The 27,011-nt window shown below is 38.6% G+C and overlaps 1 protein-coding gene across 3 annotated transcripts in view; it reads right to left on the reverse strand.

The window, feature by feature from the left end:
* Window positions 1-27,011, reverse strand: part of LOC145973251 (protein-lysine N-methyltransferase SMYD4) — a 62,116-nt gene that overhangs the window by 16,640 nt on the left and 18,465 nt on the right. The window contains exons 1-4 of one of the 3 annotated variants that reach the window (XM_083102498.1): window positions 18,910-20,191; window positions 17,508-17,842; window positions 16,560-16,704; window positions 3,771-3,898 (exon numbers count right to left, since the gene is read on the reverse strand). In XM_083102498.1, coding sequence (XP_082958624.1) covers window positions 3,771-3,898; window positions 16,560-16,704; window positions 17,508-17,772 — 538 coding nt within the window. In that variant the 5' untranslated portion in view covers window positions 17,773-17,842; window positions 18,910-20,191. Of the gene's footprint in view, window positions 1-3,770; window positions 3,899-16,559; window positions 16,705-17,507; window positions 20,192-27,011 lie in introns of those variants that run through there. The other 2 variants (XM_083102497.1, XM_083102499.1) reach the window with 2 other exon arrangements.

Genomic DNA, 27,011 nt, shown 5'->3' on the forward strand with positions numbered 1-27,011 from the left:
TTGTATATGTCTCTTAGAAATGGAATATTATTTTGAGTATTTTTAATATAATCATTTTAAACAATCAACATGTCTCAAAGTCAGTTTAACATTCTAGGAAAAGTTAAAGTGAATCTTCAAATAATCTTGAACTTTGACATACAAAAATAATCAAATTTACTAAAATCAAATGCTTCTATTACAAATAATTTAAGTTAAAATAATTACTATTATATGTTAATGTCCTCAACATTTCTTACGAGTTATGGAAACTATTTTTTCATGCAATTTTTAATTAACTTGTATGTTATTTTTACATTACACCGAGGGGTAAACCGCTAAGGGCATTGCGGTGTACAGATTTGAGGCATTACTGGGCATTGCTTGGGCATTACTTGGGCATTATTTGGTTTTATTGAAGGATTAATGCGTAATAATGGACATTATTAAAGTATTATTAAGTCTTTTTTTCCAAATAATAATTTTAAATTTATTAAAATTTAAATTATTAAATTTTAAAAACTTAGCAGTAATGCCCAGGAACTGGGCTTTAGTAGGCATTAGTGTACATAATTTTGATCAGCGGTTTACCCCTCGCATTACACTTAAAGTCACGATAACAAAAATAAATATAAAGTATCGTGTCAATTATTTAACATTTTTAATTTGTCAATAAGTAACATACGACGAATGAGTCATTTTAATTTAAAATTTAGAGTGGACTTTCTGGGACGTGAAAAATGCTATAATTAACATTTTATTTTTTACAGTGTAGACTGTTCAATGTTTTCAACATTGCGTAACACTTACTTGTGATAAATGATCGCAATTTTCGCGACTGACATATTTGCAGAATCGATGAATACCCCTCTTTGATCGCGGTTAAATCGCGCGAGCAAGGGGAGGGGGGTTGTAGCGAAAAATGGCGGGACAAAGGGAGGATGCGGCTTGCGGAGTGACGTTAAATCTATCCAGAGAGTGGCTGCCGGAGAAATGCGATGGATGGTGAGAATGCAAGTTTACGCGACGTCACGGAGCGCGGGGGTCTTAAGCCGGGCTTCGCGAATCACATATTTTGCGGGGCGACGGCGGCGGTGGCTGCTTTTGTGCGACGCGGGAATCGCGCTTGCCGCCACGACGGTGAATAGGATTTTCGCCGACAATGCCACGACGACTCTACCACGGGGCGAAACTCGATATCGTTCGTAAAGTCACTGCGCGCGCCGCAGAATTTCTGCAAAGAATACGTGCCTGACTCATCGCACCCCGCTCACCCTCTCTCTCTCTCTCTCTCTCTCTCTCTTCCTGTCGCACTTGCCGCAACCGCGTGTGTTTATGACGCGCGATTGAACGCGACGTAAAGGACGCGCGGTCTGGTGCATGGGCAGGTGTATTCTGCGAATGCACGTAATTAACTCAAGGAGAAACGCGATTCAATATACTCGACTACTCGCGCCTCGAAATATCGAGTATCTGATCACATTGTGCTTCATCGCGCGCATTTCTCTTTCCGTATATGCGTGTATGCGTGTATAATCCTCGTCGTTTGTACACGTTCACATCCCTTCCGAGTGATTTGATTCGCGTTATTCGATGTTATCTACTTTCGTTTATCGATAATATCGTCGGTGCTTCGATAGCGTATCCAACGATTAAGCTAATAGTCGCTGTAATTCTTGTTATATATCAAGGAATCCCGCCCCTCCTACAGCGGGGGTGCTCCTTATTCCACTCGGCGTGTTCGAAAATGACATATCCCGAGAAGCCATCTCTAGTACAGTTCTAAGGGAGTCAATAGACGCGAGACAATACCGAGGAGCGCATAATCCGAGAATGGTTCCTGCATTTTGAAGTCGGATACACGGGACAGAGAAGGACGGTATTGCGCACGCGACATTATTACTCCGCCTTTATTGCAGATCTCTCGACCTCTTCATATCTCTCTCTCTCTCTCTCTCTCTATCTCTACCTCTCTTATACACGAGGCAACGATATTGACGCCAACCTTGCTTCGCTAACCTCTCGTTATCCCCGCAGATTACACTTAAAACCACGTCCATGATAAACATTACACGCCTTGCGTAATACTACTCTCGCAAGTACGACTCTTAATAATGTGTCAGCATATGGTGCAGTGATGTTTTACCATTTTGAGGATAATCAGTAGCTTAAACACCAAGCTCTCTGGACTCATGCAATTTGGACAATTTTCAAATTTCCATAAAACGAAAATTAAAACAATAATAATATTAATACTGCTCGTGTGTTGCAAAGCAATAATAAAAATTAAAAATTCCAGGGCCAATAATACGAGCTAATTACTAAGGTCTAAATAAAATAAATACATATAATAATAAATTCGTTTAATAAAAAACAAAAACGTTTCGACTTTACTTAGTCTTCTTCAGTAAGAAATATAACAAAAAGTCAATCAAGCAGTCAACAACACAACAAGCTCAACAAGCAGTCGTGTTCTTGACTTCGAAATGATGGGAGGCCTGTGGGAATATCTTGAGCTTTATAGAGACATGTTTATGACAAATTATCATGAAAATGATAGACTCGGACACAGCTGTTATGGCCAGTTTCAAATCAGGAGCTTCTCGCTTCCCAACGAAGAAGTTGTGATTGAATAGGAGGCCAATTGTCACTCCGGGTCACTCATTTGTTGTGCTGCCGGAACATGTTCTTTTACAAGGGTTCTTATCGGCTTCTTTTTATTTATTTATAGCGCTCTAACGGTTGTTTCTTTTTATACTTATGATTTCTTTCTCTCTATGCGGCACTTCGTTGATTTTGTTATATTTCTTACTGAAGAAGACTAAGTAAAGTCGAAACGTTTTTGTTTTTTATTAAATGAATTTATTATTATATGTATTTATTTTATTTAGACCTTAGTAATTAGCTCGTATTATTGGCCCTGGAATTTTTAATTTTTATTATTGCTTCAAATTTCCAAATATTTTTTAAAATTAAGATACGCACTACGGTCTTTCTTTTAAATATATTAATTTAAAAAAGAAATTTGCAACAGATTTCTTATAAATAAATATATAGGATGTTTCTTAATAAGTGCGAAAAATTTTAGGAGATGATTCTTTGTTGAAAATTAAGGGGTTTTTTCATATAAACATATACTCCTACATCCCTCCCTGTGGAGTTACACTCCTCCAAAAATGGGGGTAAAAATTAGGTTTTTATTTTTTAGGTTTTTATTATAATTTTGTTTTGTTCTAATTTTCCCAACATTTACTTTAATTTTACTTTTATTTTAAAATTTAACTTGTCGTAATTCGAAACCTATGCTATTTAGCATCGTGCTGTGCACGATAACGTATTTTATTTTTTTTTTCTTGAAAACTACTGATTTTATGAAAAAAATAAAAGAAATAAAAAAGTTTCTAAATAAATCAAACTTTTTAATGCATATTTTTAGATAATCATATTCCGGCCCATTAAAAAGTTCTAATAAAAAATTGAATAGGAGTTGCTAGTTTCATCCCCTTATAACAATACGGGAGGTTGAAAAAAATATTAATAAATAACCTTTTTACTAGTAGAAAATATCCACCTAATTTCATTTCTTTAACTTGTTTCAAATTTGAGAAAAAAATAAAAACCTGATTTTTACTCCCATTTTTGGAGGAGTGTAACTCCACAGAGAGGCATGTAGGAGTATATGTTTATACGAAAAACCTCCCTTAATTTTCGACAAAGAATCATCTCCTAAAATTTTTCGCTCTTATTAAGAAACACCCTGTATATATGCACCTCTCAAAAATGCAACGTACCTTTCTGTTCATTCAAGATTAATCGAGTCACCTTGTCAATGTTATTGACGGGATCGACGAGCACCAAAGACTTCTCGTTGACTTTTAAGAAACGTTCGCATTCTTCCCTCCTTCGTCGAAGCTCCTGTCTGTAATAATAGAAATATAAATAAATACAGAGACCCAATGGTCATTCACTCGTGCCTTTATCTCTCTTGCTCGCGTTGCGCTATTTCGTATTACTCATTAGCCGAATTTAAGCGAGTTTCCCGCACGGCTCTGTATTGTAATTAGCGAAACATTTGCAAGTCATTTACAACGAATGGCGAGAAGGCGTAAGAGCGTTATGAATATTCCATCCACGTATGTCCCGACGTGCGTCGCAGATAGCGCGATATGTACTTCCGGAATAAACACTCGCCAAACCCTCGACGAGAGCTTCAAATTACTATCTTCTCGAGTTTCACGAAGTAGACGCAAATACTACAGAGAGTTTCGCGACTACCAGGAATATCCTTCTTCGGTGTACACGCAATACATATTTGGTGTATGGCAATCTATACGATAGAATGTTTGATGTGACGTAAGCATATACAAAAATCGCGCATACATGTGCATATTCAAAGATCGATACAGAGAGATTTGAAAGATATGTATTTGTACGTATAGTAGCTATTCATAATTGAAAAGCTTCGCGGTACACTATTGCAAATTTTCACCGGGTGATGCTTTACCGGAAAAAAATGCTGCCACGATTTAAAAAAAAATATCGTATATATATTTTTAAAATACGCTTGAATAATGATGAAATCTGAATAAAATATAAGAATTTAAAAATATTTATTATATTCTGCAAAAAAATAGCAAACAAGCGATTTTCACTAAATTTGCATTTTTCGATGCGGACGAAAATTATTGTTAGAGAAAACTCGCGCGTATCCACCGTTTGCAAAACTGCAACTTCCCGCTGCGTATACGTAAATTTCTTGCAAACCGAAGAAAGCAACGATATAAATCGTAGCAATTTCGTAACAAAAACAAAAATGTAAAAAAATAATAATAAAAGAAGAAAAAAAGAATGCAACGTGGCAAAGAGAAAGCCGCTTGGAAATTACAATATTCATTTCGATAAAAGAAAATGGCACGCTTGTACGCTATTCTCCGAGTCCAAGGGTAATTTATTACCCCAGTGTGCAGAAAATTATCCCGCTTTTGCGCCAACGGATACCCTGCTATAGATAACACATCCGACTACAATAAATATATATGTTTATGATAATGAAATAAAATATTTGTCAATATCTGTTCAATTAAGACCTGATACTACCGATAATTAGTGACATCATTATTTCATAATGTGATTTAGTTGGCGAAAGTACGCTGACAACGAAACAAAATCGGGCGAGTAATCAAAGTGGTTGGGTAAACCGGGCGAAACATAATTCTAAATGATAAAATTAACATTTATTATAATATCATTAAAAATCTGCGAATTCTCGTTATGCATAAAATTGGTAGCCCATTTTATTACTGGAAATCCATTATATCGCTCCACTTTCTTTTAAAATTCTAGCAAATTTTCTCTCTTATAAAATCTATATTCTTCGCTAAAAAAAGAATTCTTTTCCAATATTTATCCAGTATTTTAAATATAGAAAACACAGATATGTATGTGCATCGCGTGTAATAAAAAACCGGATAATAAGTAAAGTATTTTTAGCCAATATATATCGCTGCAAAGTTTTTAAGTCTAAAAAAGACGCGATTGAACCGCTTCTGAAAGGGGTTATTTTATTATATTTTGGATTTTTGCTATAAAACTGTTTGGCGCGCACGGGGCGTACGAATGGCGCTGACGAATGGGCATCGATGATATCCGCCCCCGGGCGGATCTGGTATCAAATATTATCCATTATTAAACACTACACACAGAGCAACAGGCCCGTAGCAGCGTGCGTCCGTCAATTTTTCAATATTTTTCTGGCTTCGAACGTCAGAGCGCGCCGTCACTCATCCCACTATTGTAACGACGGTGTATCGGGATAAATTCACGCGTTACCTTTGTGATACACGGCGCGATACGATACGATATCATTCACTCACCCGTGTAGATTCCCCGGTGTCGCGTGACGGATTTTAAGCATATCACTTTTAGTTAATAATTATAGAAAATCTACAACCGGGCCACGCGCATTATCGGATATGTATTTCTGTAATCGAGCTCTTTAAATATTTTCTTAAATTCGACAATCGACTCGAAATTAAATTAAAAGTGAAATGTCACGTATTTGCATCTATTTACAACTCGTAGTACCTGAAAATACTACATATGCAGATCTTCGAGTAATTTTTCCTCCGAACTACTATTTTTCGCGAAAAGCCATTGGAAATGTCGAAGGAGCGCGCTCTGATTTTCCGGCTCGTTGCAACGCGCGGTGACGTAATATCGGCGATATTTGGGGATAAATAACGCCGATATACGCCGATATTTCGGCGGTTTCTATTGTCGGCAAATAAATCGGAGAGAACTTTTTTCACATCGCGCCCGAGAAAGAACGGACGGTGGGTTTCGCGATTTTTGCGGTCGCTGGAAAAATCGCCGACGATTGTCGATCTCACGATGGAGGAGGAACAACGTAGCTCTGTTTTTCCTATAAATTGAATTCGGCGCACGTTAAATATTATCGGTTATTAAAAGCGTCGTTCTTTACACACGTGTGCATGTGGGTGCGCGTGAACGCGCGCGAGCGCACAATCTGTCGATATTTTTCTGCTCCATGAGTACTCACTTTGGGAATCTCTGTCTCTCTCTTTCCCTTTTTGTCTCCCACCTCTCTGCCGTCCTGCTTTGCCTGGGTTAATTCCGGGGTTACTCGGTAGGGAAGGTCGACGGTGTCGGCTTCCAGATCATAGCCATATATGCAATATATAGATCCAGAGCGACATATCGATCGATGTGGACGGGAGCGGAATAATAATTTGCACTGTTATTGCGAACCTATCGGATGAAATCAAACCGGGCCGGCGCGTTCGTCCTCTTGTTCCCTCTTTCCCTGCATCTCTCTGTGTCCTGATAGCGAGCCTGTCTCCCTTTCTCTCTTCGGCTCCTCTTGTTCATTATCGCCACCCTTCGCTCTTTCGGCCCGACTGGCCTCTCCTTTTCTCCTCCGTTCTTTTGAAGATAGAGTAAATGCTTTTATTGATTCCTTCTCTCTCTTTTTTCCCCTTCCTTGTCTTTTTTTGCACTCATCTCGGAACGTACACACGTTAGGCGCACGCTTTGTTCAGCGGGTGAGTGGAGCAGCTACGAATATACGAATGACAAGTGGCAATCGATTGGAACTCATCGCCTTCTCGGCGGCGCCCATCTTGTTGACGCTTCCAAAGACGCTTCGCGTCGATAGAAAAATACTCTCGACGTATATTTGCCTCACCGTAATGGCTTCATCGTTGTAGACGTAATGGCATTCTCGAGACAGCCGCAAGCGAGAGACAATTCCGCATAATCTCGTGTGACGTATTCGATTTCCTTTAATGTCCTGATTAGACTATAAATCACTGTTTTTTTGTTAAAATTTAAATAATAAATTTTCAATTTTTTTTTTCAAAGATTATTTCACTAGAAATTTGCAATATATATCAATTGTCATTTTCATTTATAATATTCCTCGTCGTGTAATTTACATTTCACATGTAAAAGATTGATAAATAATTGATCAATTTCGCAAATAACTTTATACACAATTTTGATATTATTCTTGAAAAAAACCGGAAAGGCAGGGATTACCAAAACTGCGAGCAATGGATTGACGTGAAGGGAGCACGGGTGTACGATATGGTTTACTTGAAAAACTTTTTTACTGATAACATAGCTAGCGGGCATTTTAAATAATCCTTCTGGACGCGGATATTAAATTTCTTACCGTGGTTCGCGGTGAGCGTGGTGGATTCCGTGGCAGTCTGTTTAAACGGTACACTTTGTCCGCAAGAACCAGAATTGCTGCGGTATTATATATATATGTATATATCGTGGTCCCGTGGCTGTTTAAACTCTAATCGTGAGTTTCGTAAGAAACTCTTAAGGCTAATTGACGTGACTTTTTCGACCATGGCATTATTTTACTTTGAAAGACGCGGCGACCACCGGACTCTCGATATCCAGCGAATCGATCGCGTTGAAAATTAATTTCGTTGTGACTTTCGAGAAAAAAAAGAGACAAGTAATAAAGCAGATATTTGTACAGAGAAAAACGATGGAAAATTTTCATCAAAAACGAGCACGAACATCAGGGGTCATTGTGAGAAAGATTATCTAATTAAAGCCGAGACCAACGACTGTGCGATCCGTTTGAACTTTCAATTGATCCTTTACGAATTTCGTCATTAGCAGATTTACGTGACGGATTTTGAGGAGCATAAATGTATTAAAAATGTTGACGGACGTTTTCGTAAAAAGTTTCAAAGTTAATAAAGTGGTGAGCTTTTTTCGTACATGTCGGTCGTCGACTTTGGCACGCGCGATGCATTAGAAACGCTCGCTGCTTGCAAATAATGGTGGAGCTTTGAATTTTAATGCGCCGCGACGATGTCGCAACATCAGGCATCATTCTGAAGAGAACAATATTCTCGCAAGATTAATCGACGACACTAATAGTTACTCTCCCTTATCGTAATATTAAGTAGAAATGAAGTCTTTTTCTCCTTCATATTTCATTTCTTATACATTGTATGTGTCTAGGGTTCAAACGACTCACTAGCTCGAATTAAATTATTCATTTCTACAGTTGTTTTTTTATTTATTTTACTATAACTTTCAATCAATCGATTACTAATCAGAAAAGTTTGAACAAAGTTTGAAGTTATTAAAGTCAACATAAAATGATAATATTTCCATTTATATTCTTAAAAATTGCCTCGTCTGTACAAGGTATGACAAAAATTATGAAATAACCATGAAGCGAGTAATCCTTCATGAAAAAAATATGAGACAAAATTGCAGAATAGAATATTTTCATAAGAAATTGTGTCTCCAAAGAAGACGGCTTCAAGCTGTTGTGTATACGTTCATTTAGATAAGTGAGATACGCCAGTAGAAGGGGCTGGGAAAATGAGCCATCTTTTTGAAGGTACCCGCAATTGTATGGGTAATGAACGCAGGACCGGCATTGTAACGAGGTTAAGAGAGGACATTGCTCATCCACCGCGTACATGTCTGATTCCGAGTCTATTTATCTGATATAGAGAACGTATTCATCTTTCGTGTACGCGAGATAAGATGGGGATCACAGATACATATGTTACAATGAAAGCACAAATTCAATGTTAATGCACCAAGATATTCCTATTCATCTCGGAATTCTCTCTCTTCGAAATAGTTAAAATTTAGCCCGCAAAGAAAGATACATGAAAATATGTCTTGGGCGAAATTGGCTAATCATTAATAATTGTCGAAATTTTTTGTGACAGAAACCGTCTTCTCGGATCATAAATTAAATTTAAAATCGAGAAAATTTGATCAAGCGACACATCTATCTCCTCAATATTTCTCTTGTTTCGACGTTAAATAATATCGCTTGGTATCGATTTTCCGATACATTTGTACAATCGGTACAAATCGCCCTTGGAAAGAACGATTCTCAGAGAAAATTATTTGCGTCGGATCGCTCGATGTCGGTATCAATGTCGAAACGTAGTCCGTAAAAATAATCTAGCCTGGGGCAGGTAGCGTTTGTACGCGCGCGACGTTCTCTTTCCAGCGTTACGCTCGGATAGAAATATGGTCGATCCGGCAGCTATTTTCTCTGCGGTCCGGCTACATCGACGGGGGTGCGGCCAGCCACCTCTCCGGATTTTCTCCCGCTTTTCGCAGTCCCCTGTCCCCTGTCCCCTGGCCCCTCTCGCTACGGGGCGATACGAAGATCTACGAAAAGCGCGCGCCATTAATTACAACGTATCCAATTATTCTTCGTTACGCGGATGATACATCGGCCAACCGATTCCCATTTTATTATATTCGCGTCGAAGCGCGGCGCGCATCCACTATAATTCTTCCGCAATAACAATTAATATAACAATAACTAATGCCGCAACAATGGGCGCGAAAACGAGGTGTAGCGTTCTCGCGTGGTACGCGAAATGTCATCTGCTACAGGAAAAGCCCTATGGAGCTCGAAACGCTCGACGCGGCAGCTGTGGTAGTAAATAAATTTGAAAGAATCTTACTTTTTTTTTTTACGACGTATCTTATGAAATTTTTAGAATTCTCCATCTCTCTTTATTCGCATCTTCTTCCTCAACGTGGTCTTATATAGAGTTACTAAGAGATACCTCTCACGTATTTACATTATTTTCCATGACATTCTGGGATTGAAACCGAACCGGCGCCGCCGCGAACTTGTTAATTGCGGAGGGTTGTCTGATCAACGGACATAATGTCGAGTCATTGAGATGCACAACGGTGCTAGACGGTAGTCTAGCCGCGTCGGCGACGTCGAAACAAGACCACTTCACAGCCGTGACTAAGCAAAGCGGAGAATCAAGGCGGGGTTACGTCGATTACTTCATTAATTAACCTGGCCAAAGGTGCCCTCAATCTCTCTTTCTCTCTCTCCCTCTCCCTCTCTCTTTACCTCTTCCTTTCTCTCTCTCTCTCTCTTTCTTTCTCTTTCATTCTCCTCCTCTCTCTACGCTCGAATTCGCATCGACGGCTAATCCACTCCCGTGAGATTGCGCCGACGCCCATAGAGCTTCCGCTTTTTGCAGGAAACGCGACGCGTCATCTTGCCACGTGGGGATCTTCTTGTCGGGACAGGCTTTGGGAAATGTTTTGTGATACCCGGTAGATAATCGGTTTTTCCCCGCGATCGTTCCTCTGATGCGCTTAATTCAATATATGTATATATATTTTTTAATAAGTGCAAAAAATTTTAGAAAATGATTCTTTGTCGAAAATTAAGGGGGATTTTTCATATAAACATATACTCTTACGTCCCTCCCTGTGGAGTTACATTCCTCCAAAAATAGGAGTAAAAATTAGATTTTTATTTTTTTCTCAAATTTGGAACAAGTTAAAGAAATAAAATTAGGTGGATATTTTCTACTAGTAAAAAAGTTATTTAGTAATATTTTTTTCAATCTGCCCGTATTGTTATAAGGGGATGAAACTAGCAACCCCTATTCAATTTTTTATTAGAACTTTTTAATGGGCCGGAATATGATCACCTAAAAATATGCATTAAAAAGTTTAATTTATTTAGAAACTTTTTTGTTTGTTTTATTTTTTTATAAAATCAGTAGTTTATAAGAAAAAAAATAAAATACGTTATCGTGCGCAGCACGATGCTAAATAGCATAGGTTTCGAATTACGAGAAGTTAAATTTTAAAATAAAAATAAAATTAAAGTAAATGTTGGGAAAATTGGAACAAAAACAAAATTATAATAAAAACCTAAAAAATAAAAAACTAATTTTTACCCCCATTTTTGGAGGAGTGTAACTGTCCACAGGGAAGGATGTAGGAGTATATGTTTATGAAAAACCCCCCCTTAATTTTCAACAAAGAATCATCTCCTAAAATTTTTCGCACTTATTAAGAAACACCCTGTATATATATTTAAGTCTATCCTCAATTTGTCTTAAGTATACATTCAACACACACGCGTTTAAACGACGCTTTCAAATATCTCTTAACTAAACTTTGTCCTTTAAATATCTTTCTAACGTGTCTGTGGATTTTGATTGCGAAACTAATCTCTTAAATTAATAAAAATTGTCATTGTCGGTCGACCTCTCTCTGCGACGCGGATCGTGATTCGCAAGTTTGAGACATTTAACGGATTTAAAGCTTTCGCGGCAGGATTAAAGGTTACCCGAGGTTCAAGGGTCGAACGGTGGAGCCGAGTGCTACCCTCGTAGCATTAATTCAACACGACTATCTTGGATACTGTGACGCCGCGTACGGGCGTTATTTTATTTTGTAAAATCCACGAGCAATAAATCTAATGCGTTTTTACGCTTTAGCTGCCCGCTTAATAAATTGTATCCTCGTAACGACGAGAATCTTTCCGTCATCTCGAGCACGAAAGCGTTCCTCGAGCTTTCCGTCATCTCTTCCTCTATCCACTCTCTCTTTATTTCGATAATTAAATCTCTCTTCTACATTGTCCGCGATCAAAGCCCAAGGCGCCTCTCGCCTATTAAAGGAATAATAAAACACCGGACAACTTTTAATTTATATAATTTACAAAAAGAAGTCAAGAGACTGTTACTTGCTAAGATAGTGGCATCCATATCGATTTAAAAATATCGCGATTTATATATTTTCTCCCTCTTCTTTTGTACCTCTTGTTTACAAATACTCTATTTTAAATATAAGAAACATGCAGTATTTTTTTCAAGACTATTTACACCTCACCATTCCAAGCTTAAAATATCCAAATAAGATTACACGAATGATAAATTTTTCATACTTAACACCACAGACAAAATTTCGCTGATGCGAAACGTTGCTTCAGATTCTCCCGCGTTATATATTTATCCCGATAATCGCATCGTCGTGTCGCCTACTGCTGCTTATCCTCCGAAAACTGCCGTAATCTGGATCAAAGCCCTTGCAGGAACGTGTAGACCGGCTCGAGGAGCAATTCCTCTTGCCAAACTGACGGGCGAACGTACGAGATTTCCTCGCTCGACTCGTTCTCACCTTCTCTCCCTATTCCCCCTGATCATGTTCAACATCTGCCTCTTTTTCTCCGCGCGTGTGAACGAGAAGTGCGGGTCTGGTCAGGTTCCGAAGAAAAACCAGGTTCATTGCGACCGGTGGCTCGTATCCACGATTTATCCAGTCGCGAATTGCCTTCGCGGAGATCGGGGCCGATCTAATTTCGCACGCGACCCCGACGAGGAAGCTCGGGGGCTTTCTATCTCCAGCTGATGGCTCGATCTCGTATCTGGTCAATCTCTATCTTTCTGTTCTAGCTCCGACAATGTGAGCTTCGCCCGGCAAATTTTTCAACCGTTGAATGTGAAAAAAACACGAAAGAAGAATTCATGAGATCTAAGAATATTTTTTTTTTCAAGTATTTATTTTTGCGACAACGATTACATTTTTCTCCAATTCTATTTGTCTGAAAAATGATGCTCCAATAATATCAGTCTGATTTTTTTTCAATTTATTATTTGCTTGATATTTTAATCGTAAATAATTACAATAATATTGTCGACAAAGTTATCGTTTAGCAAAAGATATTGCATCGTTAAATGTTTGTACCTCTTTGGCGAGAGAGAACAAATTATCTTACGCATCGTTTTGCTCGATTTAAATTCAACACGGTGCATTTCGTTCATGAGAAGTTTCCTCTTTCCGTTTTAACTTCAACTTTCCTTCTTACAGCTCTTAACTATGACATTCGGATAAAAACGCGAGACATAAAAATGGCTATAAAATGATATTTGATATGAGTCTGTGGAATCTGCCTTTTTTGCTGCCTCTGTCTTTGTTCTCGCGAAATATTTCTCTCGCAATTACACTCGCATAAAATGCAATGACTATTATTTCGTGATAAAGCAAACGTGTTTCCCCGAGTGTCATTCCTGCAAACATTATTTTGCAATGTGGTCGAGCGATACGCGATGTCCCTTCTCTCCACAAAATATCATTTATTTTGTTTACAGAAGCGATTCGCGTAAAAATCCATGTATTTTGCGATAAAGAAAGGGAAGGAAAGGGCAGAGGGGAAAGGGAGAAACAGAAAAGGGAGAATACATCGTTTTGCAACCAGACATCGCAATCTCTTCGTGATAACCCGATAATTTATGTCATACTAACAGAACGTACATGTTTTCTCTCCATGTCACATTATTTATATAAATTTTTAAGGCGAAAACGATTGAACATAATAGTCAAAATGTTTCGATAATATCTATCGTTAATGTACGTTCGCATTCCGACTTTCTAAATTTACCCACGCGTTTGAGAATTTCGAATATTTCCCGATAATTGTAGTAATTATAATTAGAACGTTTCTCTATATACTGGGTGTTAAAAAAGTCTGGACACGGTCGAATATCTCGATAAGGAAGAGTTTTACTAGAAAGTGTTTCAGACAAAAGTTGTATAGCTTCGAGGGGGACATAACATGGTACCATTGGTTTGACCTTGAAGAGTTATTTGAAGATCACCTTCAATTTCTTAAATGGAACCCTCTATTTTTTATTGCATATTCTTGTAGCTTATCTCGAGGGCTTTCCAAAACAATATAATAAAATATTTTTCCCTCAAGTACTTTTTGAGTTATAAGGCTTGAAATCATTTCTTAATTTTACATAAACCGTAAAATATCTTGTAAAATATTCATTTTTCGATTATCTTACCTTCATACTTTTATGTACAAAATAATGAGAGGAATCAATTGGTGTAAAGAAAACATACAGTTGTTTTTAAAAAAAAATATGGAATTATTAATTGCAAATTACATATTTTTTCTTCAAAACAACTATGTGTTTTCTTTACACCAATTGATTCCTCTCATTATTTTGTACATAAAAGTATTAAGGTAAGGTAATCGAAAAATGAATATTTTACTAGATATTTTACAGTTTATGTAAAATTAAGAAATTATTTCAAGCCTCATAACTCGGAAAGTACTTAATGAAAACTAACTTAATTATAATGTTTTGGAAAGCTCTCGAGATGAGCTATAAGAATATGTAAAAGCATATAGGGTGTCCCATTTAAAAAGTTGGACGTGATCTTCACGTGACCTTCAGGTGACTCTTCAAGGTCAAACTAATGGCACCATGTTATGTCTCCCTCGAAGCCATACAACTTTTGTCTGAAACATTTTCTAGTAAAACTCTTCCTTATCGAGATATTCGACCGTGTCCAGACTTTTTTAACATCCAGTATATACAAACATAATACCTACAAACATAGTACCTACAAACATAATAGCCGTTTGCAATATGGGACAAATACTGAATGGCGTGAGGATCGGTAAAATCCATTCCGCGTAATCCGTCATGTCTGCATTTATCCATCATTAATTCAGTTGCGATTTTAATTGACAGAACAGTTACTCCGCTCGCTCGCTCGCTCGCTCGCTCTCTCGCTCGTGGCTTGCATATTGTTTATATTATCGATTTTGCAGAACATCAGCGACTAGGTGATGAGCGCGGCTTACCCGTGTCTATGTGAATGACGCAATGATAACTATGCTTGTCTGTATCGATAAACTGGGGAATGCATATCGTTAAAGCAAAGCTGAAATTTCGGAAACCCTATTAGATAGCATTGAATTATAATGTAATCGTGCAGAAATAACGAATAAAAAATTCAAAGCTTCTTTTCATGCCTTAAACGCATAAAGAGAATCTCTTTCAGAGATTTTTACAATATATATCTATTATTTTAATATTTTCTTCTTAATCTAATTTCCTCTTCTCTTAAATAATATTTAAGGAAACCTTGCCATCTTTTAATAATAATCGATTGAAATTTAATGAAATTTTATTTCTCAATTAGAAAAAATTATATTTTTCTGTTGTTTAAATTTTTGAAGATTTTTATTAAAAGATCCACAAAGTTTAATATAAAAAGACTTTGAAAATGTTAAAGAGAAATTTTTTTGTATAAAGTTAGCTACGTTATTTAGAAAATATAATAACCTTTCTCCTCTTTAATTCTTTTTTATAGCCAAGTTGTTAGCAGATATTATTAATCTCGCTGATTTTCATCAAATGTAGAGCAAATTACCCTCATTATTATTTGGCCGTAGGGGATTTTATGATATTTTCCTCTGGTGTATAATGGTAATTTAACCCGCGCGCGTGTCACGTATAGGGTGCTGTAAACATTTAGTACGAGACAGCTAATCAACTGATTCGTATCTTTTTTCGATTTGGGAACGAACATGAAGACGAGTTGGAAAGTTGCCCACGTTCACGTTGCTCAAAATATGTATTTCTCAAATTGACCCTGTTTCACTCAAATAAATGACGCAATCACGCAATTCATTAAGTTTCTTCTCCTCTTTACCGAGGGAATTTTTGTGATATAGGTGCAACGTTTCTCGCGTAACAAATGTTAATATCGAATAACTTTCATGTCTACGATGTTATTCGTCCTTGCAAATTCGATTTCGCAGCAAAGTAGCAAGTAGTTTGTTAACACATGATAGAATGTACATATTAATGACACGAGAGTCTTATTAAAATCTTTGTGATCCATCTTGCGCGATTCCCGAAATTGTCAAGTCTCTTTTTATCAGGCACAGTGTATCGAAAGGAGCCTAACTTAAATTGCGATTAAATCGTTGCTAATTTTAAATAACTCGCTTCTCGCGCAAAGTTAATGGACACTTAAAAATTTCAATCTCATTCGTGACGCTTAATCTCCGTCCGGTATCGGTCGAGCAACCGACCTCAAAAGCGCCACATTAAATGTTTATTGTTCATCTACTCAAAGGATCGCTCATGTAGTCGTCCGGCTAGTTTCACGAGGTTAACCCTAGCGGCAGTACCGCAGAGAGGATAGACTAAAACCGGAGTCTAGTTTCGTTCGGAGGCACTCGCCGTCAACGTCCCGGTAAGTGCCCATCCCTTCTGAATATTTTAGCAAGTACGCGCGCGTATCCCTCTCTTTACCCCTTCCCCTAATTTCCTAAAACATTTTTTTTAGAATTGACTGCACAATTGTATATACTTGCTTTAAGCGACATTTTAAGCGATTTCAACGTTCCCTTTATTGTTATATATCGTGTCGGGGTTCGCACCCAAAATTGAGGTTCCATAAATTGAAATGCAAACACTTACATCGAGTTATCCGGCAAGTCGTGTTCGGCGGCCAGTCGTAGATCTTCCAACGCGAAATGATATTCTTTGAGGGTCATAAAGATCTCGGCTCTTCCCAACAGCGCCAAGGGCAATGACATGCCCTGATCGACCGTCTTGTTCTTATCTGAAACAGATGTCGTCGATATCGTGTTATTTCGGAAAATATTGCTATTCGGCCCGGGCTCTATTCATCGATTACTGTCGGGCGAATAATTTATCGACACGAAACCAATGAAGCCATGAAAATGCGCAAGTCTTTCGACCGATTGATGCATGTTGGTAGAACACGGTAAGCAGAACCTGCGTCAACTATTTATTCTAACTGTACATTTGGCGCGGTGCCTATGATCGACTCGCTAAACGCATATTTTAGAAATCCTTGTAATTTAGAGAAATTTTAAGATGTGTTTAATTTTAGAAAAAAGAAAATCAAGCACATAAATACATGTATCGTTACGTCTAATAAATCATTGCTTTAATATATTTAAATGAATTAATAATTAACAACTAAATTAAGCAATTAACAATTAAATCAAGTATAAATAGTATTTATATCATATTATATTGTAATAAATAATAATTACACGATAATTAAACGCATCGCGTTCTAATTAGTGAAATAATGTAATTGTATTATTTTATACAAATACAAAACTACGTATAAATTCACTAATCGTTCGTTAATGAGTCGTCCACATAATTACTTTTAATCCACACAGTAAGACGTCAATTACTGGGAGTATAATAATATATAATTTGTATAAAACTTTTGCAGAAAAAAAAGTAAACAAAATATATGAAACCACGTAAAACAAATAACGTAATGTATAATTTTAATTTAAAAGATAACAAATTCTGATGTTTACACATCAGGATATTGATCATCAAGAGAGAACCATTATTCGGATAATTGGCATTTATAGCGACCTAGTTGAGGAGCACGCAGGACAGCCTGACTGAACAGCAAAAGAGCCTTGTCGTATTGGCCAACGGCAGCGAGCTGGTATCCCTCGAGTCGTCTGCGTTTAGAAATGTCGGCATCCTTGTCCCTGAAAAGGGGCTTCACCTTTGCGAGCGTGTCGACCACAACATCTCGTATTTTCGCATCGGCGAAGATCGCCCTCATCCGGCCCGCGTCGTCATCGATTCGGCCGAATATCCTAGACATCCAGGTATCGCCCGCGATCCGCATCACGGACTCGCTGAAATCGTGGAAGAAGCCCTTCTTGCCGGAGCGCAGGGTCTCCGACGAGCAGAGAGTTCTGTAAAATTCATCGTGTTCCTGCATTCCTGGGCGCGGAAGGACTCTCGCGTGCCACCCCGAGGAAACCCCTTTGTGCTATACCGCCTCCTCCTCTCGTCTCGACTCCGAGCTTCGTTAACGAGGTCCTCTGTATATGCGAGTGAATCGCTTTTAGACGACTGAAATACGGTCCGTCCGTTTTTATATCGCGGATTAGTATACTCTTAGTTGTTACGATTGCACTGCTCGGTGACTTTCCTCTCTCCCCCCCTGTGTATTTCGTTTTATTTAAAGCGCAGTTACTTCCTGTTACTTATTACCTCCTTTAATCCGTCCTCTTGTATTTATACGTCTTGAAGGAAAAATTTATCTTATGTAAAGATTTTTATCTTAATTTACCTCTCGCAATTATTATTACGTCCTTATTCGGTATGTCAGTTTTCTTAATATTCTTAGCTAATTATATTTTGATTAAATCTCGTTGCATATTTTTACTTGTACAAGAGGGAGATTCTCCCGGAATACGCAATTTCTCTCAATTTCCGTATGCGCTACAAGTGTAGCGACGACTAGAAGTCTGCCTCGTTACTTCCAAGGTTGCGTCGTCGCGTTTCCTTCGACCGATCCTTTTGAATATTACAGAAGCTAGTGTTTCGGCATTTTGTATCCGCCGTTCTCGTCAAACACGCGACCTCCTTTCGCGAACTCTCGGGATTAAGAGGAAACGGGTCCGCGACGTGAATTTACTGGGCGCACCGACCAGAATATCAAGGAGCCGCGTGCAAATATTTTGCCGAGGAAAATTTCGTTAAATCCGCGTGGTAATTTTGTACATTTCGTCGACTTCTCTACAGTCTGGCTAGAAGCGCGCAAGTCCGAGAAAGATGTTCCACGGTACTGAATCATAAAAAGCAGCGGTCCGGATCCCTGTTCTCTCGTTTCGAGAATTAAGCGACTCTATTCGCTCGTGAGAAATGGCCACTCGGGAATTCTCTATCAGAGGCGAGACCCGAATTTAAAAAACCTTTCCCGTCAGAGACAAGTCCTTGTTCGCTAGTTAAAATCCCATATAAATATATTATATACACTCTTTTCAACTCTTCCGCTTATATCGTTATTCTTCTCTTTTATTTACGTTCCACTTTATCTCGCGAATACATTTATATTGGCTTCGTGCCTACTTTAAATACCGTCTAATGCATTGGTTACTAATCGTTTAAATAATCACTTCACAATCTGTTTTTGCCTTGTGCAAACTTTTTGCTATTTTCTTCCCGAGTCTGCATCCTGATTTTTTTTTCTTTTAGATTCTTCCCGACGATTCACAGTTTCAAAGCACTATCGGCCGAGAGACACCCAAGTGCATACAAAATGACTGAAACGGATTACCGGTGGCGAACCGGTCTCCCCTCGACGAGTAAAACTTTAAAGATCCTCGACCGCTCTCATTCACCGCGGAAACCGCAGTACCCGGAGATTCTTCACGCCTCTCGCAGCGGCTCGATGCTTTATGAGGGGTTTACTTTATAGACACGAACGAGGTATTAGAACGAAAGACCGGTATTAGACTGAAGGCGTTGCTAGAATGCGGACGAATGGATGCAGCGAATATATATGTGGAAAGAGGGACGAGGACGGAATGCGCTTAAGAAGGGAAGCTTCTCTCTCTCTCTCTCTCTCTTCCTTGCAAGCTAGAGAAATAATTTTAGACGATCTATTCCGGTCGTAAACGAGGCACTCTCTCCTCATTGCAGAGTCCTCTGGCATCGTCTATTCGCAAACGCCGACTAATCGCGAACGCCGCGAAAATTTCTCGCCGATAACGACATTCTCGATCCCACTTGTCCGACTCCTCCTCCCTGTCTACTCCTCCTAGCTCATCCTTTTTTTTCGCCGACGTTTCTCGTGGTCTTACCTCGCCTCTCGAGTCGACGCGGAAATCCTACCCCCGATATCGGGCTACGTCACTGCCGTTCTACCACGCAGAGCCCTATTATAGTCGAGAAAATTTATCGCCGAACGTCCTTGATCCCCCTCTCGCTCCCTTCTCCATCTCCTTTTCCTCCCTATCAACCTCAATACCACCCTCTTTGCTTCCTTCTTGCAAAGGAAAATACCTGCATTCAAGTAACTCGTAAATCGAACTAGCCCGAGTAATAAAGTCATGTTCTCGCGCGAGAGAGATTCCGCCTACGGAGTTTCCGCACCTTGCGACTTTTTGCCACGGTATATCAGATAAAATCTTCTAGTTTCGTATGCGCGAGACCACGTTTTTATGCGGGTTTTCCTCGATCGCCAAGTAGAGAAGCAGATCTGAGAGTTGGTCTCGGCCATAAATCTTAATTTTTCGAATCCCGACTGATGCAATTTTAATTACGCGAATCGCTGTTATTTCATTAGTGTTTATTTTATTTGTAATTTCATATTATTAAAAAAAATTATCAAAAATATAAAAATTCTTCCAATGTTGGTTTTCTTTTAAACAAAATCAATCAGTCAAGATATCAGTTTTCTAATATTTATAATAAACTGATGTAAATGGAATAAACATTTTGTGCAACGAAAAATATTTGCAAAGAAAATCTCGCGTATACATATGTGTCAAGATAAAAAATTGGTCTCGATGAAAAAATTCACAATTAACGGTTCTGATAATTATTCAAATTTTCCTCTACAATTTCTTGCGAAGCAGACGATAGTTTTAAAAGCAAATTTGCAAAGATGGAAACATCCATCTGGCGTGAGAGAATTTGTGCACGACTCCGACGCGTTTTCCATCCTCGAAAATATAAAGTATCGATGCTGCTGCTCTGATGAAATATCGACACTTGACTTCTTGGAGTAAATGGAAGCTTTCGCGCGCGGTAACGTCATATGAAATCCCCCGGAGGATCACCGGCAGGACCGCCGGCAGTTGTATCGATTTAACGTCCGACCACGTATGCCCCGTTAGTCGTCATATGCGTGTCAGGTTCTCCCTCGCCTTATCTATTCGCAATCCCGCTCATATTCTTCTTCGGAACGTATGAATTTTTCAGTATTGTCGTCGCGCGAGATTCACCTCTCCCCCTTTCCCGCCCCCTTCCCTCACGAGAGCCGGAAAAGATTTTGCCGGAACAGGCGCCAAATCTCGGCATTCGCATTAAATTATTATATACAAGATTTTCCACTTCCGTCGCGTTATTCTACGTAACGGCAGATTGTTTGAAAGCAATTTATGTTCCATTATATAAAGAAATGACCTCGTTTTTCGTCCAGTTTCGCTTGCTAGAAACCGCCCATCATGCGGTAAACAAATAACAAAATCGCGTGCAACAAACAGCAATGTCGGTGCATTAAAGATATTGAGTTAAAGATATATTTCTTCGTGTATGACACGGTTTTTTTTTTATTTTTCCTACCGCAGTATTTTCGTTTGCGGCTGCAAACGAAAGTTTTTTTTCCGCCGTCTAGTTGAGTGCAACACTCCAATAGGTACAAATACTGCGGGCAATCCCTCCTTTTTTTTCAAACCCGATTTTCGTGCAAACTACGACCGTTTCTCATGCGTAGCTTTTTTAGAGAACGTTCGCTGACAACATATCTCCGCGATAATCGGGATCGATTTATGAACCAAGGAGGGAAGCGGTTACTGGCGGGACCAAATGTTGGCAGCTTTATCGAATTCTCTCTCGTGCTCCGCACAGGAAAAGCAATGTTGAGTAGATTCATTCATTCGCTCGGTAATTAATAAATTCGTTAGCTTGCGCGCCATGTTTAATACGGCAATGTCGTTATCGCGCGTTAAGCGGGATATTCGCGTGCAATATGCGCACCAAACAAAGCATCGCATAATTCGCAGTTAAATTCCAGGGACGGTCGTTCAATTCGTATAGACGTTAAATAACATTCTTTTTTTTTCTTTTTCGTTGGGCGAGGTAAGCCATTTCGCGTGTTAGGGCAGAAAGACGCGGCTGATTCGCGTAATTCGAGCAAATTGCACAATAATGCCGGCGGAATATTCGCCGAGGGATCTTAATGGTATTTTTATCGACTTTCTTTCCAGCGCGACAGCAACGATCTTCGTGCACGGTTGTCTTAAAAAACGTCGACGAGGGTCTGACGAGAAAAAAGCCCTTTTCCCGTAGACGTATATCGCAAAATACATTTTTTTTTTTATAAACTATACGCTAATTTTTACATTAGTTATTCAAATTAATTTTCCTGCGTGCGTGTCCTCGTCTCTCTTAACCGTAGCTATAAAGGTACGAAATTACCATCGCACCCTGTTCGACGAAATACCTCACTTTGCCTCTGAACGTCCAGCACCGCTGACTACGTGTCATTAAATGCAAATTTCGCGCGGCCAGTAGGGCAACTGGAGACCAAAGTTTAAACCGTATTTAGTGAACCGTTCTTGACGATTAGAGGAGCGGAACGGATGTATTTCCGGGACATATGATTACCGGGATTTATCACGGATTCATTATTTACAAATATTTGCATGTTTCAGTGATTCCTGAAAAATGTAATGTAAAAAATATCTTGTACATGTATCTCGCCAACGTGTGCTCGGCGAGTAAAACCAAATAGCAAAATTGTTTTCGCGAAAAATTTATTCGTCATGGGAATTACACCGATGAACAGTTAATGACATTGTCGATATCCTCGCGCGAGCTGAGTCAATCTTAATTAACGTAGATTTTTGACCCGACTGCTTTCACGTGTTATTGGATCAATTCCCGCTTATGTCAACATTAAATATTAGTCATCTTTTATATGTCACGCAATCTGATCTCGAAACATATGATATCGAATGAAAACGAGTTGCATTGCTCATAAATTAGGCAACAAATCAAGTCAAATGTTTGAAGAAAAAAAAAAACGATTTTAAATCTAATCGTGGATTTCAATCGAGAAAATAGGTAACGTTATTGGAGCAATCAATCGATCAAAAAGCTTCCTTTAACGAAGACATCCTTACTCCTTGCTTTAGCAATACTTTCACCAAAACAAACTTTCATCTTATATCGCAAATAATTATTTCACAATGTCTAGACGCAAGATACGCGACATGTCTCCGAAATTTTACATCATCTTTTCCATTGAATAACATAATGTCATTTTCATGACGTTTAGCGTGCATACATCTGTCATCAGCGCATTTTATCACTCTTTCGCAATTTCTTTTTATCAATATACCACCAGTCATGTAACCGGGCCGATCGAACGATATCGTACTCACGGGGTGTTCACCTCACCCGACCTTCTTAACGTCCGAACGTGACCGGAGAATGCGCGTAAAACTCGTCGTGCGCAAACGGATTCTTTCTTCCTTCGTATCTACCGCGTGCTCGCGCGCGAATTTTTGTTTTCTTTCGATAAGTTGCGGATTCTTTCTCGAGAGTTTCTAATGCGTCAGCGCAGACTCATCAATCTTGCCGCGAACCAGCCGGAGATTCTGCCGAGCTTCTCTTTCGTAACGTTTGATAAGTCAACGCAAAAAATACGATAGAATATGCTAAATGTGCATATAAAATTGCCAGCACACATCAATCTCTCTCTTTACATTCTAATCTTCGTGTCCCATATCTTGAATCATATTTAAGAAATAATTAATACAGTTTATATAATAACTGATATGTCAATTTTATGTTTATACGAGAATCAATAATAATCTTTTATTTCACTTGGAATCGATTCAATTCTTTCGATAAGCACTCGTTTTTTTTCTCTTTTATATGTTGAAATATTTTGAATAACGGTATAAAATTGCTAGCAAACATCAATCTCTCTCTTTACATTCTAATCTTCGTGTCCCATATCTTGAATCATATTCAAGAAATAATTAATACAGTTTATATAATAATTGATATGTTAATTTTATGTTTATATGAGAATCAATAATAATCTTTTATCTCACTTGGAATCGATTTAATTTTTTCGATAAGCACTCGTTTTTTTTCTCTTATACGTTGAAATATTTTGAACAAATCTCTTGAATCGGGCGAATCGAATAAGATGAGATTACCTAAGCAATTATATCGTTTAAATCGCACTCTAATCCACAATGTACAGTGATAGTTTTCGGGATTCCGACGGTCTTGCAACATCCATATGTAATCCGGGTTATCCGTGGGCAGTTCCCGGACCGAAACCGTCGCGTTTCCGCAAACTAGTTTATGCCGAGAACCGTGCAATAAATTATCGTGAACGGCACCACCGGGACCGCTTTTCACGATGTATTATGCGCCGGACACGCTCGCGGAAAGCACTTTACGCAAATGAGAAGAAAACGCGCCTTTCTCCCCGTCCCCGTCAAGACAGGAATCGACTTTTAAAAGACAAACCCCAAAGTCCTCCTCTCTTTTCATTTCTCTCGACGATCGATCTTCTATTTCGTAATGTATTGCGCTTCTCATTTTCATATAAATCCAATCTTCGATGAAAGAAAGAGAGGAACAAAGCAAGTTACTCAAATTATACTCGTGTGCTTCTTATTGTCCGGCTTTGAATTTAATTCTCGGAGTAGAGCAAATATCAGCGTCCATCTATCGATTGTTTGACTCTCCCTCTTTTCGACACATTTCATGAAAATATTGAATATTACGCGAACAATCTTTCATTTCCTCTCGGATACACGGACGTGGAGAGTAAAGTATGGTGGCGGCCGCGGAATGTAATCGCCCATGACGCGATTAGCCGCGAAAATCTTGCCGAATCATCAGGTGGTTCACCGCGCGACCGCGGCAGGACTGCGCAGTTTGCACGCGTGTTTGTCGTCGTAAGTCTAATTGTAAGCCGGTTAATTACGGCGTTTATTTGCACGCGCCCGCTCGTCCTGCCTAGGTCTCGCCAAAGATCGGTAATCGTCTCTATCACGGTCGCACCTCATTAGCGGACCGACCGATAACGATATTGAATGCACGATAAACCGTCATCAATTGTCAGTGTGAATTACGCGATTCTCTCTCTCTCTTTCTCTCTCTTGTTACACGATCGGCAGCGTTAACGAAGTCAATTAAACGCGAGAGGAGCTTCATGACTGCATTTCGCGACACAAAAGTCTTAACGCGGTATCGGTTCTCTCTGCTCGCGCAGATTTAGCGAGATAATTCGATCGATCGATTCTCCCTCCTCTAACGACGGCGTCCGTGCTGCATTTCCCTTCTGGTCCTCCCCTCGTCCTCCCCTTTTGCTTGCAAAGCGCACGTCGGACAATCTCATAAAGATGAAAGCGATTTCTCGATGTTAGCGTTTTAATTTAATCCTCTTACGCGCGGAAAACGGCGAGCAAAAATGTTTTGTGGAATGTCTTCCGATTCTCCCCGTTTCCTTCTCTTTATCAAGAGATTTTATGGATACGAGACGTTCAACGAGTCTCTTCGAATGTTCCCTCGATCCCGTTATGATTGTTACTTGGAAGTTGCGATATGAAATGTTCGTGGATTGCTTGGCGAAAATTCGCCGGGGTAGAATTGCTCGCTCGTTCGCTTGATAAATTTTACATATTTCTCTTCATCGTTTTAATTAATCGCGCATACATATGTATGTCAGAGCTTCGATTAAGATAACGGCGACACGCGTACGAACGTTAGTCTAAATCATCCGAATACTCGACGTAAGGTTAACGAATGTCAATTCTTTTATCTCGTCGAGGGAACCCCCAAGTCCAAATGTTAGCCTTCTTATCAAGAGTCAATAACGTTGAAAATAATATCCCGAGCTAGACGCTTCGCATCAGCCATTTATCTCGAGCCGCAAAAACTACATTCTATCCAATTCTAACAATAGAGAACCAAGTTACGGAAGTTGGTGTGCACTCCCCGAGTTTCTGTCGCGCAGCTAAGAGAAGCTACGTCGTCTCTTTCGGACGCCATAAGGCGACGAATATTGCCATTATCTTTGCGAGCGAAATCGATAATCCGTTCCGCACGCGAAGACACACGAATCGGAGGAGCTTCCATGCGATCTAATTAGTCGACAACGCCGGCGAATGTCGCTCCGTATCTATTACAGCAGCCGTCTATCGCAAATGATATTTGCTTATTACGCGCAAAATATGATAAATGTAACGCAAGGTACACATGTGTAAAGCAAAATTAACGTTCAGACAAAAATGAGAATTAAAAGATGAATTTTTCCTTGGCCAATTTATTACAAGAACTTGCATTATTACACAGTAAAAAATAAAATGTTAATTATAACATTTTTCATGTCCCAGAAAGTCGACTCTAAATTTTAAGTTCAAATAACGCATTCGTCGTATGTCACTTATTGACAAACTAAAAATATTAAATAATTGACACGATACTTTACATTTATTTTTGTTATCGTGACTTTAAGTGTAATGTAAAAATAACATACAAATTAATTAAAAATTACACGAAAAAATAGTTTCAATAACTCGTAAGGAATGTTGAGGACATTAACATATAATAGTAATTATTTTAACTTAAATTATTTGTAATAGAAACATTTGATCTCAGTAAATTTGATTATTTCTGTATGTCAAAGTTCAAGATTATTTGAAGATTCACTTTAACTTTTCCTAGAATATTAAACTGACTTTGAGACATGTTGATTGTTTAAAATGATTATGTTAAAAATACTCAAAATAATATTCCATTTCTAAGAGACATATACAAAGTGTTAAGTTATGAAGGTGACATAAATGTAACACCTGAAAACGTTATAAAAATAATAACTTATAGGTTGTATGTTAATTTTACATTAAAGTACTCAGTAATCAAAACATAAAGTAATCAAAACGTGGTAACACAAGAAAATTTTAACATATGGACGCACAATTTTTTACTGTGTAACTACAGATATTTAATTGTTATTCAAGCAGAAAAACATGGATTTAATCTCAAGTTATTAATATATATATTCCATGTTGTTTTTTATTCACTTTATGATCGTTTAGATGAGTATATGACAAACACACGAACGAATACAACAAATGCAAATGTTTTTCTTCGCGTTGGTACAGTAAATTTACATTCGCCATTCATCATTCATTTGTTCAGATTTATTATAGACTCGACACATCCTGCCACAAAACGCTGAGGGAATGCCCGAACTAATATTATTTGAGCAGGAAATGGAGCCATTACTTTGCTATATAACCGGCGCGATTTTCATAGAAATGTAAATTCGCGTAATTTCGCAAAACGACCGCGGTTCACGATTTCTTTATTCCATGC

This window comes from Camponotus vicinus, unplaced genomic scaffold (genome assembly GCF_025532165.1).
Source record: "Camponotus vicinus isolate PSW18456_S1 unplaced genomic scaffold, iyCamVici1.0 SCAF_6, whole genome shotgun sequence".
Taxonomy (NCBI): Eukaryota; Metazoa; Arthropoda; class Insecta; order Hymenoptera; family Formicidae; genus Camponotus; species Camponotus vicinus.